Raw genomic sequence first — 15,362 nt, 5'->3', positions numbered from 1 at the left:
CCCCCCCAGCCCGTCAACCCACCAGCCCACCACCCAGACGGACTTTCTCAGCCGAGACGGCACCGAAAGCTTGATCTCCCCGCCGGGTATGTACCTGCACCGAGATGATCTGTGTAGGACCCTGGACCCTGGCTCGGAGATAGTAGATGGACAGTAGACAGTGGATGGACAGTGGATGGACGGTATACCCCACCCCACACCACCGCTCGTGCTCGTTCGCGTTCAGCCAAAGTATAGCTGCAGCCTGCGTATGGGCCGTTTTTTGTCTGTTTTGGCCTACGGTAGGTACTAGGTACGTTGCTCGCGAGTCGTGCCGGAGTAAGTGCCTACCTGCCCACCCACTGCCTACAGACATGACGGATAGACACGACGGATATACATGGCGGATAGATTACAATTACAATTCCTCACTAACTAACCAAGAGCACTATCGCCGGACGTATGGGACTTTGTGAACGCCGGATCCGTCCCGTCTTCGCAGTCCTGACGGGATGGGTTGGGATGGGTTGGGTACATTCCTGGTACATAGCGCTGTTTATAACCCTCGCTGTCCCGCCAGTACTCAGTGTATCCCCAGGTACAGACTTAGGTACCTACATCTGCCTCCCACTCCACCGCCGATACCTACCAATGTACCCCTCCCCGAGCAAAACCTTCCTCGCCGCTGTTGCGGTGGCATTGACGCTTTCGAGCGCCGTCGAGGCTGTGCCTGCTTCTGCCAGCAGCAGCGGCAAGCCAGTGTATCCCGGTGCAAAGGGGCTGAAGTACTTTTTCTCATTGTAGGTTTTTCCCCTTCCCGCTGCCTGGAGGATGGAGGATGGAGGATGGAGAATGGAGAATGGAGCTGCGGCCTGGGGGAGAAGATGGGCTAATGAAATGACCACAGTGGTGATTCGTACACCCAGACCGGATTCAACCTTACCGATGGATCGCCCATGCCCAGCTCTGGAAACCCCCTGGGAAATCCGGTGTATCCGGGCTGGACTTCTGCGAAGTAAGTTGGTGCTGGGTGCTGAAGAGTGTTGTTGGTGGGTTATGGGTGGTGGTGATAGTAGCTAACAGCACCCACCCAGCGGCCCCAACTGGATCGACTACCTGACCGTCGAATTCAACAAGACGGAGACATTGACCTACAACATGGCATACGGCGGAGCGACAATCGACGCGGCGCTGGTGGCCCCATATAGGCCCGAAGTATTCTCGCTCAAGGACCAAGTGCAAACGTTCTTCCCGCTCGCCTCCGGCCATGCCGCGAACTGGAAGGCCTCCAACTCCCTGTTTCTGGTCTGGATCGGTATCAACGATATCGGCGGTAGCTACTGGGCTCATCCCGACGATGTCGATGGGTTCCAGTCGGGATTGATGGATGTGTATTTTGGGTTGGTTGATGAGGTACGTTTTTTCCGGCTGGGCGTGGTGTGAGGAAGGTTGTATGCTGACAGAACGCTCCCCACCAGCTATACTCAGCCGGCGCACGGAACTTCCTCTTCCTCGACGTCCCCCCGATCCAGCGGGCGCCTTTGACGGTGGAGTCAAGCGCGGAAGCCGTCGCTCTCGAGACACGAGCCGTAAACTCCTACAACGCCCTCCTCAGCTCACGCGTCAGCGCGCTCAAGAAGGCGCACACCGATGTGTGGAGCAAGATCGTGTCGACCACCAAGGTGTTCAACAACATCATGGATCGACCGGCGAAATACGGCTTTGAAAACGCTACGGGCTGGTGCGAGGAGTACTCTAATGGCACGCCCGAGTGGGATACACAGTACTCTGAGTGTGGACCGGCTGTCGATAAGTATGTTTGGCTCAATAATTTGCATCCCACCCATCTCGTGCATAAGGAGGTTGCGAAGGCGGCGGCGAAGGTGTTGTAGAGTGGTGGGGGGATTTTGGGGGAGGCTGCAGGAGTATTGTATGAGGTAGTCTAGTAGTTACCTAGCATTGACTGAATACCACGAGAACAACATGTTATGTCCGAGAAGCAAAACAAAAAAAGCCGATCATTTTACTCAGTCCCTGAAACTCAGCCCAACCATCCCATCCCCAGTGCTCAGACCGAATGAGAGAGAGAGATCAGTCTATCTAGACTATGGCGGACCGTATCTCAGACCTAATGTGTACTACTACCTAGTATACACCCTCGTCACAAGCTCGCATTCGCCACGCACAAGTCCTCACTCGCCCTGCACCCACCCGCCCACTCGAGCTCACGAAAAATCCAAAAAATCCAAAAAATCCAGAGTACAGCCTACGAAGTACTAGGAGCTACATTTTCCATTTGCTATTAGCCATTGGCTACTGCAGCTGCAACCTCCCAGAGTCCAGCTGCAACTGCAACTGCGATGTCTTGGGCGAGAAGCACAATGCACAAAGCATTATGCGATGACATCATCGGCCCTGGGGACGGAGTGCGCACAACGCTCAGCTCTCATACTCCACCCCACCCACTCTACAGTTCACAGCTATAAAGCCGAGAGCTGAGAGCTGAGAGCGCGGAGAAAGGGCCCGTCCCTATCACCCCCCCCCTCCCCCCCCCCCACGAATCGTCAGATCCGATTCCGCGTACACACGTCAATCGCAACTCAATTCACGCATACCTATTTTACGCTCACACATAGTGCACACACACACACTCTCTCTCTCTCACACACACACACTACATACATCCCGCAACAGCAGCAGCAATAGCAACAGCAGCAATAACAATGGTCACCACCCGCCGCGGCCACAACACCTCGCGCGAGCCGGAGCCGGAGGGTGCATCCCCCGCGAAAGCCGCTGGCAAGAAACATGCAGCTCTCGAGCACTCGGCTGGTGGTGACGGTGAGCCAGAGCCGGAGAGTGCTTCCTCAAAGAAAGCCTCCTCCTCCTCGGCAGCTAGAAAGAAACATAAAGCTCCTGAGCAGGAGGCTGGTGAAGGTGGTGAAGGTGAAGGTAAAGGTGAAGGTGAGCCGGAAAAGAAGAAGGTCAAGGCTACTGCTGCTGCTGCGACTTCTACTACTTCGAAGCAGGTACTGGATGTGAAGACTGGGGGGTCCGGGAAAAAAGCTACTGTTGAGGAGGTTGAGGATTCGGATGGCGGGAAGAGGAAGGTGGATCAGGGGGGGAAGGCGGGTGAAGTGAAGACGGAAGGGAAGAAGCAGGAGGGCGAGGAGAGGGAGGAGAATAAGAAGAAGGAGGAGAATAACGATACTGAGATGGTAGACGCCCCGTCGAAATCCGGCATCACCGTCTCGTCCACGCGCGAGCAAAAAGTCTCAGACTCTCCCATCCTCGAGAAAGGAGTGGTATACTTCTTCCTTCGGGGCAAGGTGAACATCGAGCACCCGTCGTCGATGGACGACGTCAAAAGATCGTACATGATCCTGCGTCCGCTGCCGCAGGGCGCAAAGCTTGTCGACGGCAAGCTCGAGGACGCCGGCGAGAATAGGCTCATCGCTATTCCCAAGAAACGCCTGCCGAAGAGGGGCTATGAGAAGTTTCTGACTTTCGTCGAGGAGCCGAATGCGAGCCTGGAAGACCTGAGGGGGTACCTTAAGGGTAGGACGTATCAGACCAAGACGGTTGGGTAGGTGGAGCTCCGTTCGTTCTTTGCCTGGATCACGACGCTAAAGTTAAGGTACTCTAGGGAGAGGACGGATTATCCGGCGCAGCCAATCGGCGAGGGTGTCTACGCCATCACCAAGTCCGACAACGAGCGCCAATCCCACTTCGTGTACATGCTCACGATCCCAGAGAAGCCGAACGAGCTGCAGGAGGACTTTGGTCTCAAGGAGCAGGGAAGCTTCGTCATCTCCGTCCGGAACCCGCAGACTCCGTCGCCGCCCAATGCTGCGCTCCCGGATCCGGCTGAGTATCCCAAAGAGTGAGCTCAGAGCATGACTATCTTACCACATATCGGACAGTGACTGACCGAGGGTTGGATCTGTAGGGTCATCGAGGAGTTCAAAGGTCTGCGGTGGGGCTCTGTCCAGCCCAAGCATTTCGTCAAGAACGCCGAATTCCTATTCATTGGGGAAAACAAGTTCCCCGAAGACGGGGACCACGAGGGCACGGCGGATGAAGTGGGCCAGTTGGAGGAAGAGGACGAGAAACGAATCTTGCATCTGAAAGGTATGGAGGTTACATACGCGTGCTGGCTATTCAAACCCTGCGATGTTCTATTTATGCTGATGTGGATCCGATCGACAGGCAACGAGAGTGTCTTTGCGGATCTCGAGCTGGACCGCAAGGAGTTCATGGGGATCCAAACAACATGGGGAAAGAACGATGACGAAGTGTAGACTACCTAGCTGAGCGTACCCTCTGAGGAGTCATTCTGTAGCCTCTTCCTCTTGCTCTTGCTCTTACAGTCTTATGTACAATACTCTTCGTAAGCGTATGATTAGTTACTGAGACGCGCATTGTATTCTGGATCGAGTCCCCTAGAGCACTTAGTCATCTGGGTGTCGTGCAGCTGTCGTTCTGGTGCTGCACTTATGTCTGATTCTGCCCCTTCGTGATTGGCGGGCTACCGAGCGGGTTCTCCGGCATCCTTGCAGAAATATTTGCTTCTGTAGCCAAAAGCGGTCAAGGCTTGCCGGTATCAGTTCGCCCGTCGGACAAAGCGAAACGGAGACCTTCTGGACTCTACATACATGTGCTCTACATACTCCAACATCTTCCGCAGACACTCGCCCTCCGTTCGTTCGTTCTGCCCGCATCTTTCCTCCGCTGCGATAGCATATCCCCATACTTAACCCGTCTCTCCCGCCCGTCTACCTGCCTCTGCCTGCGCACGAAAACCCGACGAACTGTCTGCTGTCCATACTACTTTACCTCGCTTCGGAGGTGCTGTCGGAGTAGATATTTCCTGGGCGCTAGCGTTGGTACAGCGACTTCCCTCATACAAACCCAAAAGGCACATACCTCCAGTCCCACAATTGCAACCATGATCCGGTCACTGCTGCGAACCAGAGTCCCGTTCACACCGGCGGCGCGGATACGAACACCGGCGGCCCTCAATGGCAACTACGGCGCTGCCGCCGCACGGCTGCAGTCCTCGGCTGCGACGGTGACTGCAACGACGACGTCATTGCATGACGCCACGACAATCCCCCCGCCCTCGCCCCTCCCACCCCATGCCGGCGCCGCCGGCGCCGCATCTGCCACCGCCGCCGCGCCCCCTCGCATCGCCCGCGTCCGCCCGGACAAGATCGTGGCCGCGGAATTAAACCATCTCAAGTCGCAGATCTCGCTGCTGCTGTCGTCTGGATACCCGGGTCTCGACTCGGCATCGAAATACTACCTGCAATCGTCGGGAAAGCTTTTCCGGCCGATGGTCGTCTTCCTGATGGCCCGGGCAACGTCCGTGGCTCCAAAGGTCAAGGGCTGGGAGGCCGCCTGCGTGTCGCTCGAGGCGAACTTTAATGCCCCCGTTGCCCCCAAATCTACCATTGCCGACCGGAATCCGGATTATTCCATCTTGTCGTCGCGGTCGATGCCGGTGAATATCCTTGGTGCCACGCCGGGAGAGCCGATCGCTGTGCTGGGGACCCAGAGGCGCCTCGCTGAGATCGTCGAGCTGATCCATACCGCCTCGCTGCTCCACGACGACGTGGTGGATCATGCCGAGACTAGACGCGGAATGCCGAGTGCGAACGTGTTCAGCGGCAACAAGCTGAGCGTCCTGGCGGGTGACTACATGCTTGGCCGGGCGTCCGTGTTCCTGGCCAGACTGAGACAGCCGGAGGTTACCGAGCTCATCGCCGAGGTCATCTCGGAGCTGGTCAAGGGCGAACTGTACCAGCTCACCAATACTCAGGCTGACTACGGCTCGGCGGAGTACCTCTCCAAGTCGCTGGACTACTACCTGGAGAAGACGTACCTCAAGACTGCCTCGCTGATCAGCAAGTCCTGCCGTGCGGCGGCGGTGCTGGGCGGCGCAACGGAGGAGGTGTCGCATGCTGCATATACCTACGGAAGACACATGGGCCTGGCCTTCCAGCTGATCGACGACGTGCTGGACTACACCAGCAGCAGCGAGGAGCTCGGGAAGCCCGCGACGGCGGACCTGGAGCTGGGACTCGCCACTGCACCGGTATTCTACGCATGGGAGGAGTTCCCCGAGCTCGGCCCCATGATCGCGCGGAAGTTCGAGCAGCCGGGAGACGCGGCAAAGGTATGTTTCATTCATGTTTCCGTGGTCAGCGAGGTTGCACGCACCGTTGCTAACAGAAAGCGCAGGCACGGGAAATGGTTTACAAGTCCAATGGAATCGAGCGAACACGGGAACTGGCACAGTCGTTCTGTGACACGGCGAAAGAGGCGATCCAGATCTTCCCCGACACCGAAGCGCGAGCGGGTCTGGAGGAGGTCCTGAACATGGTGCTCACACGGAAGAAGTAATCGCCACACACACATACACACTCACTCACACTACAATTTCCTTGGTACACTCGTTCACAACGACATATACGGCCGGTCTTCCTTCTTATTCTTTTCCTTTTTCTGTTTCTTTTCTTTTCTTTGTTGGATGTGTTGGGATACTTAAAAGCACTTTTGTTGGAGGGGCGCGGCGCGGGGAGCGGCGCGGGGAGCGGGGGGTTGTGGGTGAGTGGGTGAGTGGGGCGGATGTGTGTTTATGAGAACATTACATGCCTGATATAACAGCGGATATGATATGGCTTATGTTTGTTTGTTTGTTGCGGGGGGGGGGAAGATGATGGGGGGTTATGGGCAATGTACATTTTCGGTTCGGTGCAGAAGCTTTTTTGATGATACCTTTCAATGGCTTCCTCTCTGTTGTTGGTTGGGCTTTCTCACGGGCGGATGAGAATGAATTGCTGCTTCGCTTTTTGGGAGGTTGGGCCTGGTCTGGGACGGACGGTGGGGGGATAAAAAATGCTGGTTTTCGAATTCGAATTCGCCTCTTGTATTATACGATAGAATTATAGACTTGGGATCGACTGTGTGGGTGTGACGAGAAAAGTATGGGTGGTGGTGGTAATATTGCTGGATGATTGCCGTGTAGAGTACTCGTATTCACGCTCACCTAGATCACGCACTAATGGCGGGGCACCACCGCCCCACATCGCGTCTCCCCGCACCCACCGCCACCCCCACCATTTTGCATCATGGCCACGCCCACGCCCTCGCAGTCCAGCACCACCGCCGCCGAGCCGCCCGCCTGCCTCTCCTTCGTACCACACGACCCCACGCTCCTCCTCGTAGGAACCTACACACTGCACGAGTCGGCGACGACCCTCGCCTCCAAGAAAACGGGCACGCTCTGTTTATACCGCGTCCCGTCGCTGGCGCACGTGGACACACTCACCACCTCTTACGGCGCAGTGCTAGACGTAAAGTTCTCTCCTGCCAGCGGGGAGCTCGCGGCGGTAGCGCTCAGCCGCGGCGTGGTGACGCTGGTGCGCGTGCTCGACGAGCGCATCGTGGTCGTGCGACATGTGCGCGTCGTCGAAGAGGCCGTGCTGCTGCTGAGCGTGGCGTGGGCGCCCGGCGGCGACGCCGTCGCCGTGACTACGACTGATGGGCGGGTGCTGCTGGTTGGTGTGGGCGGCGAGGACGAGGGGCCGAGGTGGGAGGCAACGCCGCATTCGCTCGAGGCGTGGACGGTTGAGTTCTCGCCGTGTGGGCGCCGCGTGTACTCTGGTGGCGATGATGCGGTCTTGGTGGTTACGGATGTGGAGACGGCGGTGGAGCTGGGCAGGACCAGGAGGGGCGCGCATGAGGCGGGGGTTACGGCGGTGATGGCGAGGGGCGCGGATGAGCTGTGGTCTGGGAGTTATGATGAGACGCTGAGGGTGTGGGACTTGAGGGGGAGGATGAGGGCGGTGGAGGAGAAGGGGTTGGGCGGCGGGGTGTGGCGGTTGCATGAGATGGTGGGCGGGAGGGTGTTGGCTAGTTGTATGCATGCCGGCGCGAGGGTGGTGGAGAGGGGTGGGACGGGTGTGCAGATCGTGGCACGTTGGGAGGAGAACGAGAGTATGAACTATGGGGGACATGTTCATCCTGATGCTCCCGGGGTGGTGGCGAGCTGTAGCTTTTATGATAAGAAGGTGGCTATTTGGAACGTTTAAAGAAGTGGTTTGTCCCATCTAGTTGTACAGAGCAAAACTATCCATCCATTCCCGCTGTGAAAACGTCCAATGTCGTGCCCACCGTCTAAACAATCGTCTCCAATTCCTGCGCGTAGCCAATCGTGTTCTCGATGATCTTGTTGCTGGACATGGCCTCCTTCTCGCTCTCTTCCACGGGGAAGTAAATGCGGCCATCGCGGACCTCCCATTCCCTCTGTTCCCTCGTGGTTAGCTAAGATATCGAGCAGTAGCAGCAGCGGGCACCGTACCTCTTCCGCGAACTTGACCACGGCGCCCTCCGACTCCAGGAACAGTAACTGCTTCGCATTCGACACGGGTAACGAAGCGTATGCCTTCTCGGAACAGCTGGCGATCTCGCTGCGGATCGTTCCCACCAACACCTATCCCACCCCTCCATCAGCCACCATCACCGCCGTCAGAGAGAAGAGAAGGAACCCACCTCGGAAAACATTGCATACTCATCGCTCGGGACATGACTGCTCTTGGTGGCCTGCCACACCTTATCGTAGCTCCCCTCCATGAGCCATCTCTCGAGCATGACCGGATACCTCACAAACACATCCTCCTCGAGCCCGGGCATATTCTCGAGGGTAGTGTGAAAGTCTGCGATATTATTCTTGGTGAGCAAGAGCAAGAGGTACAGGCCCATGATCTTGTTCTTGCTCTTGCTAGGCGAGTTCTCCAATGCCGTCATCGCATAGAACGGCTGCAACTGTGCGTAGTACCGCAGGAACGCGGCTTCATCTTGGAGGTGTATACTGACAACAGCGCCAGTTTCGAGGATGTCGCGGGCGAGACACAGAGATTGCGCGGGCGCGGCGGCGCTGGGGATCAGGATGTTGCAGCCGAGGAGGGCGAGCTTAAGTTGCGCGAGGCTTTGGGCGGCCTTCTTGTAGTCTTTCGCTTTGACTATTGTCTGCAGTGTCGCGTGCTGCGTGCGGATGCTCTCGACGGTTGGTGTGGAGCTCATGGCGGGTTGTGCGTACCGATGGAGATGATGGAGGTGGTGGTGGAGGTGATGGTGATGAAGCGGTGGTTTGCAGGTGCGTGGTGGTGTTGAGGGTTGGAGATCTTGAGAGCTTGGGGAACGCCGCTAGCAATTCGAGGTCGTGCAGCCAAGCCACTGCTGCTGTCATGGTACTAAAAGTAACTAATAGGACTATTACATAGAGGCTCATAGATCATCATCCGAGTACTGACTTTCTCACACATGACTTCATCTCAGTGGTTTGTACTTTCACTGTCATGACCAGATACGGTTGAACGATAGAAAGCAGGCCCGAAAACCCCCTTATTTACTCTTCAGCAGCGAAGAAACTCTCAAATTCATTCGAAACCAATATCCGTCCAACAGGAAATGACATTCTTTTTATCTCCTTTGAACTACGAAGACCGCAAGAAATATCCACAATGTACATTTAACCAAAGCGTCCAAAATCCATTAGAACTTCTTGAATGCATCCTCGCTATACCCGGTCCGCCTCATGCTGAACATGTCCAGCAATTCTTTGTCCTTGGGCTCAATGGCGTCTCCATTGCGATGTTGACATATCCTGTTCAGCACTACATAAAAGTCAGCTCTAGTTCTACAGGAGACATAATGAGAATAACCGACCTGCCAATTCACGCACGGCATAGTCCTCCGCCAGCGATTGAAGAGTGGTCAACGCTCCAGGAGCCCAGAGGAAATCTCCTTTCCCAATCTCTTCCATGATGTTTTGGACTACACGTCGGAATTCCGGTTTATCGATGGTTAGGTGGTCGCAACCAGTACCGCCGCAGATATCATCGTCCTCGAGAAGGGGCTGCTCTGAAATAGGGTCAGTCTTGGTAGAAGTAGTTGGATTGGGCTGGTTGCTTACGTGTTGCGGAAGGACCATTGCTGGCGACACTGCTGTAGGAGGCCCCGGTTGAGAATCTCTCTTCGCGGATGGTTTGCATGTCCCCCTCGAAATACGATGAGGAACAATCGCTGTCGCTGTCGCTGTCACGGGAACAGTCGCTACAGCCGTCGCAGTCATCATCATCCACGATACTGCTTCCGCTGGTATCAATGTTGCCCGTTGAAGGCCCGCTGGATGAGAAGCCCGTTGAAGGCCCGCTGGACGAGAACGGAAAGTTATAGATGTGATTTGGGAAGATTGGAGCAGGTAGAAACCATCTTTCGGGCAAAGCAGGAAAGCGGGAGCGATTGCTATCCTCGCTGTCACTGCTGTTATTTCCGCTGTCGCTGCTGCTAATCCCGCTGTCGCTGCTGCCAATATCACCGTCGCCGCTGCCAATCCCACTGTCGCCGCTGCTATCCTCGCTGTCGCTACTGCTATTCCCGCTTTCGTCCAGGGTGCCGCAGGTGGAACCAGGTGGGCTGCTCTTGATAGCGGACGAGCCGAGAGAGTGACTTTCGCGCTGGGGGGAAGAACTACCCCCGCTGGTGATGACGCTTCCATCCTCACACTCAAGGCCGGACGAACAGGCGGCCGCGAGCTTTTCAGATGCTAGATCTGTAGATTCGATAGCGGAAACATCACTGGCGGTCAGATTCGCGGGGTTTGTGAGTGTAGCGGTTGCGACGTTTTCAGGCTGGGCTGGAAGATCCGACTTCGCAGTGGGCCTATTAGGACCGCTGTCCGAGCCCTTCTTCTTGTCCTGGCCGGCTGGTCGGGCTTGCCATCCGATTAGAACGGGTTTCGAATCGGTTTTGCGGGGTTTCCAATACTTCGCAGTCCACTCCTCATACGTTACAGGCGACTTAGGAGGCTTCGCACCGGGGTCCGTCCATTTATCGGGCATAACTCGATAGGGCGTCGACTTCAACTTTTTTGGAGCAGGGGCACTCCCTAGCTGTCTGATGGGACGAATCGGCGTGACCGGCTCCAGTGGTTTTGTTGGTAGGACCGCTCTCTTGGGATTGCCGTTGTCCGAGCTCTCTTCTACTCTCTCGATCCATTCTTCATCCCGGTTCGAGACGGAAACATACTCCCCACCATAATACCCCTCCTCCCCGTCCATCTCCTTTTCATCATCCCCTTCCTGTTCCTTTTCCCCGTCCTCACGCTTCCGCTTCACAGACGACTCGTGGTCCAGTGTAACACTGCTAGCAGCTGAGGAATTTCCGAAACCAAACAGCGGGTCTGAGAAAGGACATGAGAAGCTAGATCTCACCCTGGACTGGAAAGGTGGAGCTGGGCCGTGCGAGGCTGACCGGTAAGGCGGCACCATTGGTAACAGGGACGGCAGACGGTTGTCCAACGGATCCATGGCGCGGTGAAGTTGGCAATAGATATGGGTGCATTGGGCGGCGTCGTGAGTGGACATGATTGCGGTGGTGGTGGAGGGGAGGGATGTTACGGGAAGGGAAAGGAGACACCGAGCTTTTTGATAGAGAGGAAAGCTCAATGAAACTTTTGTAAAAAAGTATGACCTCTTAGCTCATAGAGTTGATATCTAGGTTCGGTTTGCTACATGCTGAGGTGGCTTATGTCGAAGTTTGGAACTCTAACTTCAGGGAGGGCAAACTCTAACGAGACCTTCCTGCTCTGATCGTAGCTGCGAATGTCTATCAGTCGCCTTCTGCTGGAGATCCTCCGTATACACGCGGCTGTTTTTCTTATGCCCCGGCTGTGGAATTATCTGTTATTGAGGTTTTTCACATTTGCGCATTCCCGGCCTGGCACCATCAGCCAGAATTTTTGCTGGTCCATGCTCACAGGATATACTTCGTTGACGATATCGAGTCAGAGGCTAAGCTATTAATATCATGAGATGTAGGTTTAAGTTGGGTATGTAATCATCATTCGTTCAAACAGCTCTCGCGAGCTTGTTAAAACCTAGCGAATGAGTAGAGATGCACTAAATATTCAGTGTGTCCTAACACCATGAATGGGGCACGTAAGTTCAGGCCATACCCTTTCTTGCTGCCCATTCAAAAAGACCAATCGCAGTTCAAGGCATACCTGAGTCTCAATCAGAACCGTCACGTGCCCTCTGTCGAATCATAGTGTATCACCTCTGAGTCTTCTCCGCCAAGCCCCCCACCTTGCCCACCACCACTAACTGTAACTACACGAAACAAAACTCCAACAGCTCCCACGCATCCAACTAGCACTCGACGACACGACAAACAATGGGCCAAACACCGTCCTCCGACGCGGGCGGCCAAGGCCAAGGCCGGACCGCCGCCGTCACAGAACCGACAAAAACCTGCTACTACACGCTCCTATCCATCGAGCGCTCCGCGACACCAGAAGAGTTCGTGCGCCTGCGCCCACCCCCCTGTCGCGCCTCTCCCCCGCCGCTAACTAATCAATCAATCAATCGCAGGATCAAGAAAGCCTACCGCAAAAAAGCGCTCGAGCTCCACCCCGACCGGAACTACCAAGACGTTGAGCGCACCACCGCCCTGTTCGCCGAGGCACAGGCTGCCTACGAGGTTCTCTCTGATCCGCAGGAACGGGCATGGTACGATTCCCACCGGGACGCCATCTTGCGCGGCCACCAGCCTGGAGATCCTGGGGAAGGATCGAAGCCCGTGGATGTAACCACATCTTCAGACATTCTGGACTGGTTCGGCCATTTCAGTATAAACACCTCGTTCGACGAGAGTGACCCGCAAGGATTTTATCAGCTTTTGAGAAAGAGTTTCCGACAGCTTGCGGATGAAGAGGTGAAAGCGGCGGAGTGGGAGGGTGAAGATCCGGTTTATTATCCCAGCTTTGGAGGCGAGCGGGATACGTATGAGTCGGGGACAATTAAGGATTTCTACCTTGCGTGGACGAATTTTGCGACAAGAAAAAGTTTTTCGTGGTGCGATGTTTATCGGTATACCGACGCTCCAGACCGGAGGGTCAAGAGGGCCATGGAGAAGGAGAATATGAAGGCCAGGGAAATGGCGAGAAGGGAATTTAATGATACGGTTGCATCGTTTGTTAAGTTTGTGAGGAAGAGAGATCCGAGGTATACGCCGAACTCGATGACCGAGAAAGAGCGGCAGGCGGCGTTGTTGAAGAAGAGCAGGGAGCAGGCTATGAGGCAAAGAGAGGAGAATAAGAAGAATCGGGGGGAGTATAAGGCCGCGGATTGGACTCAGGTTCGCGATGATAAGGATGAGGGGTCTGAAAGCGAGGAGGAGGAGGAGGAGGAGGGGGATGGGGAGTTGGATGGGGAGCAGGTGGAGGGGGAAACGGTGGCGAGTGATGAGGAGGCCGAAGAGGAAGAAGAGGAGGAGGAGGAGCGATACGAGTGCATCATCTGCAAGAAAGTGTTCCGCAGCCAGGGCCAGATGGATGCTCACGAGAAAAGCAAGAAACACGTCAAAGCGGTGCAGCAGCTAAAGCGGCAAATGATGAAGGAGAATCAGGAGTTCGATCTAGACAGAGACGTCAGGGGGAGGGCTTACAAACCTGAGGCTGAGTATACGCTCATGGAAGACGAGGAAGAGTTATCGGCGGAGGAGAACCATATCTTGGATGATAGCCTGGATACGAAGGAGCCCACACCTGCTCCTAAAGAGCAGGAAGTAATAGATACAGAGACTCCCGCCACACCAGCACCAGAACCAGAGCAAAAACCAGCAGAAGACTCAGACACGGATGAATACGTCTCAGCAGAGAAATTCCAAGCGCGAATACTCGGTGAGGATGAGGGTCTGGACGGGATATCAAGCGGCCTCGCCTCCACGGCAATCTCAGACCATGAAGACTCCAAGCCCGCCACCAAAGTCGGTAAGGCGAAAGCTAAGCGAGCGAAACGTGCACAAAAGGCGGCGGTGGAGGAGGAACAGGCGCAGACCGATGTGGGTTTCCCCTCGATATGGAGCGTGGTGAGTGGCGACTGACATGGCTGTGTACAGTTCAACTGTTCAAGCTGTAGAGAGTCTTTTCCGTCGAAAACGAAGCTTTTCAATCACCTCAAAGAGAACCCTGGTCATGCTAAGCTAGTTCCTGTAAAAGGTGGTAGCAGTGGAGGGGGGAAGAAGAAAAAGGCGAAGCGGTAGACGGAGGATTGTGCACATGAAAGGACTGGAGCATGGCGTTATTTATTTCCCCTGATTAGGGTATTCTTCAGTAGTGTATAGATGGGGGCAAAAGGATATATAAAAGCAGCAGCAGCATAGAATCCAACGCGTCAATACCAACCGTACCTCCTTAACTGCCACTACTGGCCCTCGGCCTCCCACCCACCACCTCCATCACCGTTGCAGGCACGGCTACCGGCGGAATTGCAGCGGCAGGAATAGGCCAATCGCTCCTTGCGGGCACTGGTGTCGGCGCCCTCACCCGCTCCCTCTCCCTCTCGCCCTGTACCCCACTGGCTCCAGCCTGCAAATATCTAACCTCCCGCTCCTGGATCAACTGCTCGAAAAATCTCTCGGCCTCCCACGTACAGCTGTAGCTGATGGGCCGCCAGCCCTGCCGGTTCTGTCTGTCGACCGTAACCCCCCTCTCCACCAGCGTTCGCATAATCTTCTCGTGTCCGTAGGCACTCGCATAATGCAGCGTCGTGTTTCCGAGAGCATCGATCAGCTCGGGGTCGGCGAGGTAATCGAGGAGAGTCTGCCGCAGTCAACCCGCCAATTAGCCCTGCTCCGTCCCTTCCCACAAGATGCCAGTGCTCACATTGACGACGCCATCGACGCCTGCCACGGCCGCCGCCATCAGCGGCGTGAACCCCAAGCGGTTCTTGGTATCGAGGGCTTCTCTCCCGCCCTTCGCGGCAAGGTACGCGACCACATCGTCGTGACCCGCGGCGGCCGCCAGCAGCAGCGGCGTATCGCCGTCGTTGTTGCGCCTGCTGATCGCGGCGACGCCCTCGCGCTCGACCAGGAACTTGGTTATGTTCAGCCGGCCCCAACTGGCGGCGAGGTGGAGCGAGGTGTTGCCCGGGATGTCGGGCGTCGGCAGGGCGTTTGGGTGGTTCTTGAGGATGCGCACGACGATCGGGAGGTTGTCGACGTGGATTGCGCGCCGGAGGCGGAGCGGAACTTCCAGCATTGTGGAATTGTAGAATTGGCGTTGGCGGGTCGTGTGTTGGTGGTAACTAGAGGTAGAGGTAGTGGTGGGGAGCTGGAGCTGCGCCTGTAACTGGGATGGAGCTGTTGACAACTTGTGCAGGGTGCGGGTAGCAGCGTGGTTGGTGCGATGTATAATTGTAAATTGCGGGAGAACGCAGTCGGCCTCTTAAGTTCTTAAGAAATGTTGCGAACGATGGAATTGGATATGTCGTCAAATTGTGAGAAGACAGTTTGACTGAACTACGGGAGATGGCTCA

At 55.9% G+C, this 15,362-nt stretch overlaps 8 protein-coding genes across 8 annotated transcripts; 5 read left to right on the top strand and 3 right to left on the bottom strand.

Moving 5' to 3' along the window:
* Window positions 1-592: 592 nt before the first annotated feature.
* Window positions 593-1,871, top strand: BZA05DRAFT_370271 (uncharacterized protein; the record flags this gene model as incomplete). Its single annotated transcript, XM_051481643.1, has 4 exons — window positions 593-779; window positions 887-994; window positions 1,074-1,392; window positions 1,458-1,871. The coding sequence occupies exons 1-4, from the start codon at window positions 631-633 to the stop codon at window positions 1,869-1,871; spliced, it is 990 nt and encodes a 329-aa protein (XP_051341688.1). The 5' UTR covers window positions 593-630.
* Window positions 1,872-2,489: 618 nt separating this feature from the next.
* BZA05DRAFT_391426 (uncharacterized protein) lies at window positions 2,490-4,427 on the top strand. Its single transcript, XM_051482973.1, has 4 exons — window positions 2,490-3,565; window positions 3,626-3,862; window positions 3,929-4,110; window positions 4,189-4,427. The coding sequence occupies exons 1-4, from the start codon at window positions 2,703-2,705 to the stop codon at window positions 4,278-4,280; spliced, it is 1,374 nt and encodes a 457-aa protein (XP_051341687.1). The 5' UTR covers window positions 2,490-2,702; the 3' UTR covers window positions 4,281-4,427.
* Window positions 4,428-5,329: 902 nt separating this feature from the next.
* On the top strand, window positions 5,330-6,384 carry BZA05DRAFT_334008 (isoprenoid synthase domain-containing protein; the record flags this gene model as incomplete). The annotated part of the gene is made up of 2 exons (XM_051480713.1): window positions 5,330-6,157; window positions 6,223-6,384. The coding sequence occupies 2 exons, from the start codon at window positions 5,330-5,332 to the stop codon at window positions 6,382-6,384; spliced, it is 990 nt and encodes a 329-aa protein (XP_051341686.1).
* Window positions 6,385-7,024: 640 nt separating this feature from the next.
* Window positions 7,025-8,314, top strand: BZA05DRAFT_238758 (WD40-repeat-containing domain protein). Its single transcript, XM_051479887.1, has one exon. It carries the CDS (start codon window positions 7,113-7,115, stop codon window positions 8,073-8,075), a length of 963 nt encoding a protein of 320 aa, XP_051341685.1. The 5' UTR covers window positions 7,025-7,112; the 3' UTR covers window positions 8,076-8,314.
* Window positions 8,161-9,158, bottom strand: BZA05DRAFT_434702 (SAC3/GANP/Nin1/mts3/eIF-3 p25 family-domain-containing protein; the record flags this gene model as incomplete). The annotated part of the gene is made up of 3 exons (XM_051486337.1): window positions 8,536-9,158; window positions 8,345-8,476; window positions 8,161-8,307 (listed from the first exon to the last, which is right to left on the bottom strand). Exons 1-3 carry the CDS (start codon window positions 9,064-9,066, stop codon window positions 8,161-8,163), a joined length of 810 nt encoding a protein of 269 aa, XP_051341684.1. The 5' UTR covers window positions 9,067-9,158.
* Window positions 9,159-9,537: 379 nt separating this feature from the next.
* On the bottom strand, window positions 9,538-11,462 carry BZA05DRAFT_434701 (uncharacterized protein; the record flags this gene model as incomplete). The annotated part of the gene is made up of 3 exons (XM_051486336.1): window positions 9,959-11,462; window positions 9,712-9,906; window positions 9,538-9,659 (listed from the first exon to the last, which is right to left on the bottom strand). Exons 1-3 carry the CDS (start codon window positions 11,409-11,411, stop codon window positions 9,538-9,540), a joined length of 1,770 nt encoding a protein of 589 aa, XP_051341683.1. The 5' UTR covers window positions 11,412-11,462.
* A 757-nt stretch (window positions 11,463-12,219) lies between these two features.
* Window positions 12,220-14,088, top strand: BZA05DRAFT_443034 (uncharacterized protein; the record flags this gene model as incomplete). The annotated part of the gene is made up of 3 exons (XM_051486820.1): window positions 12,220-12,344; window positions 12,417-13,887; window positions 13,945-14,088. The coding sequence occupies 3 exons, from the start codon at window positions 12,220-12,222 to the stop codon at window positions 14,086-14,088; spliced, it is 1,740 nt and encodes a 579-aa protein (XP_051341682.1).
* BZA05DRAFT_238722 (ankyrin repeat-containing domain protein) lies at window positions 13,974-15,301 on the bottom strand. Its single transcript, XM_051479886.1, has 3 exons — window positions 14,711-15,301; window positions 14,236-14,647; window positions 13,974-14,014 (listed from the first exon to the last, which is right to left on the bottom strand). Exons 1-2 carry the CDS (start codon window positions 15,083-15,085, stop codon window positions 14,240-14,242), a joined length of 783 nt encoding a protein of 260 aa, XP_051341681.1. The 5' UTR covers window positions 15,086-15,301; the 3' UTR covers window positions 13,974-14,014; window positions 14,236-14,239.
* Window positions 15,302-15,362: the final 61 nt, after the last annotated feature.

This window comes from Tricharina praecox (assembly GCF_024521635.1).
Source record: "Tricharina praecox strain CBS 144465 chromosome Unknown BZA05scaffold_6, whole genome shotgun sequence".
Lineage (NCBI taxonomy): Eukaryota > Fungi > Ascomycota > Pezizomycetes > Pezizales > Pyronemataceae > Tricharina > Tricharina praecox.
Note: the sequence above shows the minus strand (reverse complement) of the source record. Positions and strands in the feature narration are given on the sequence as shown.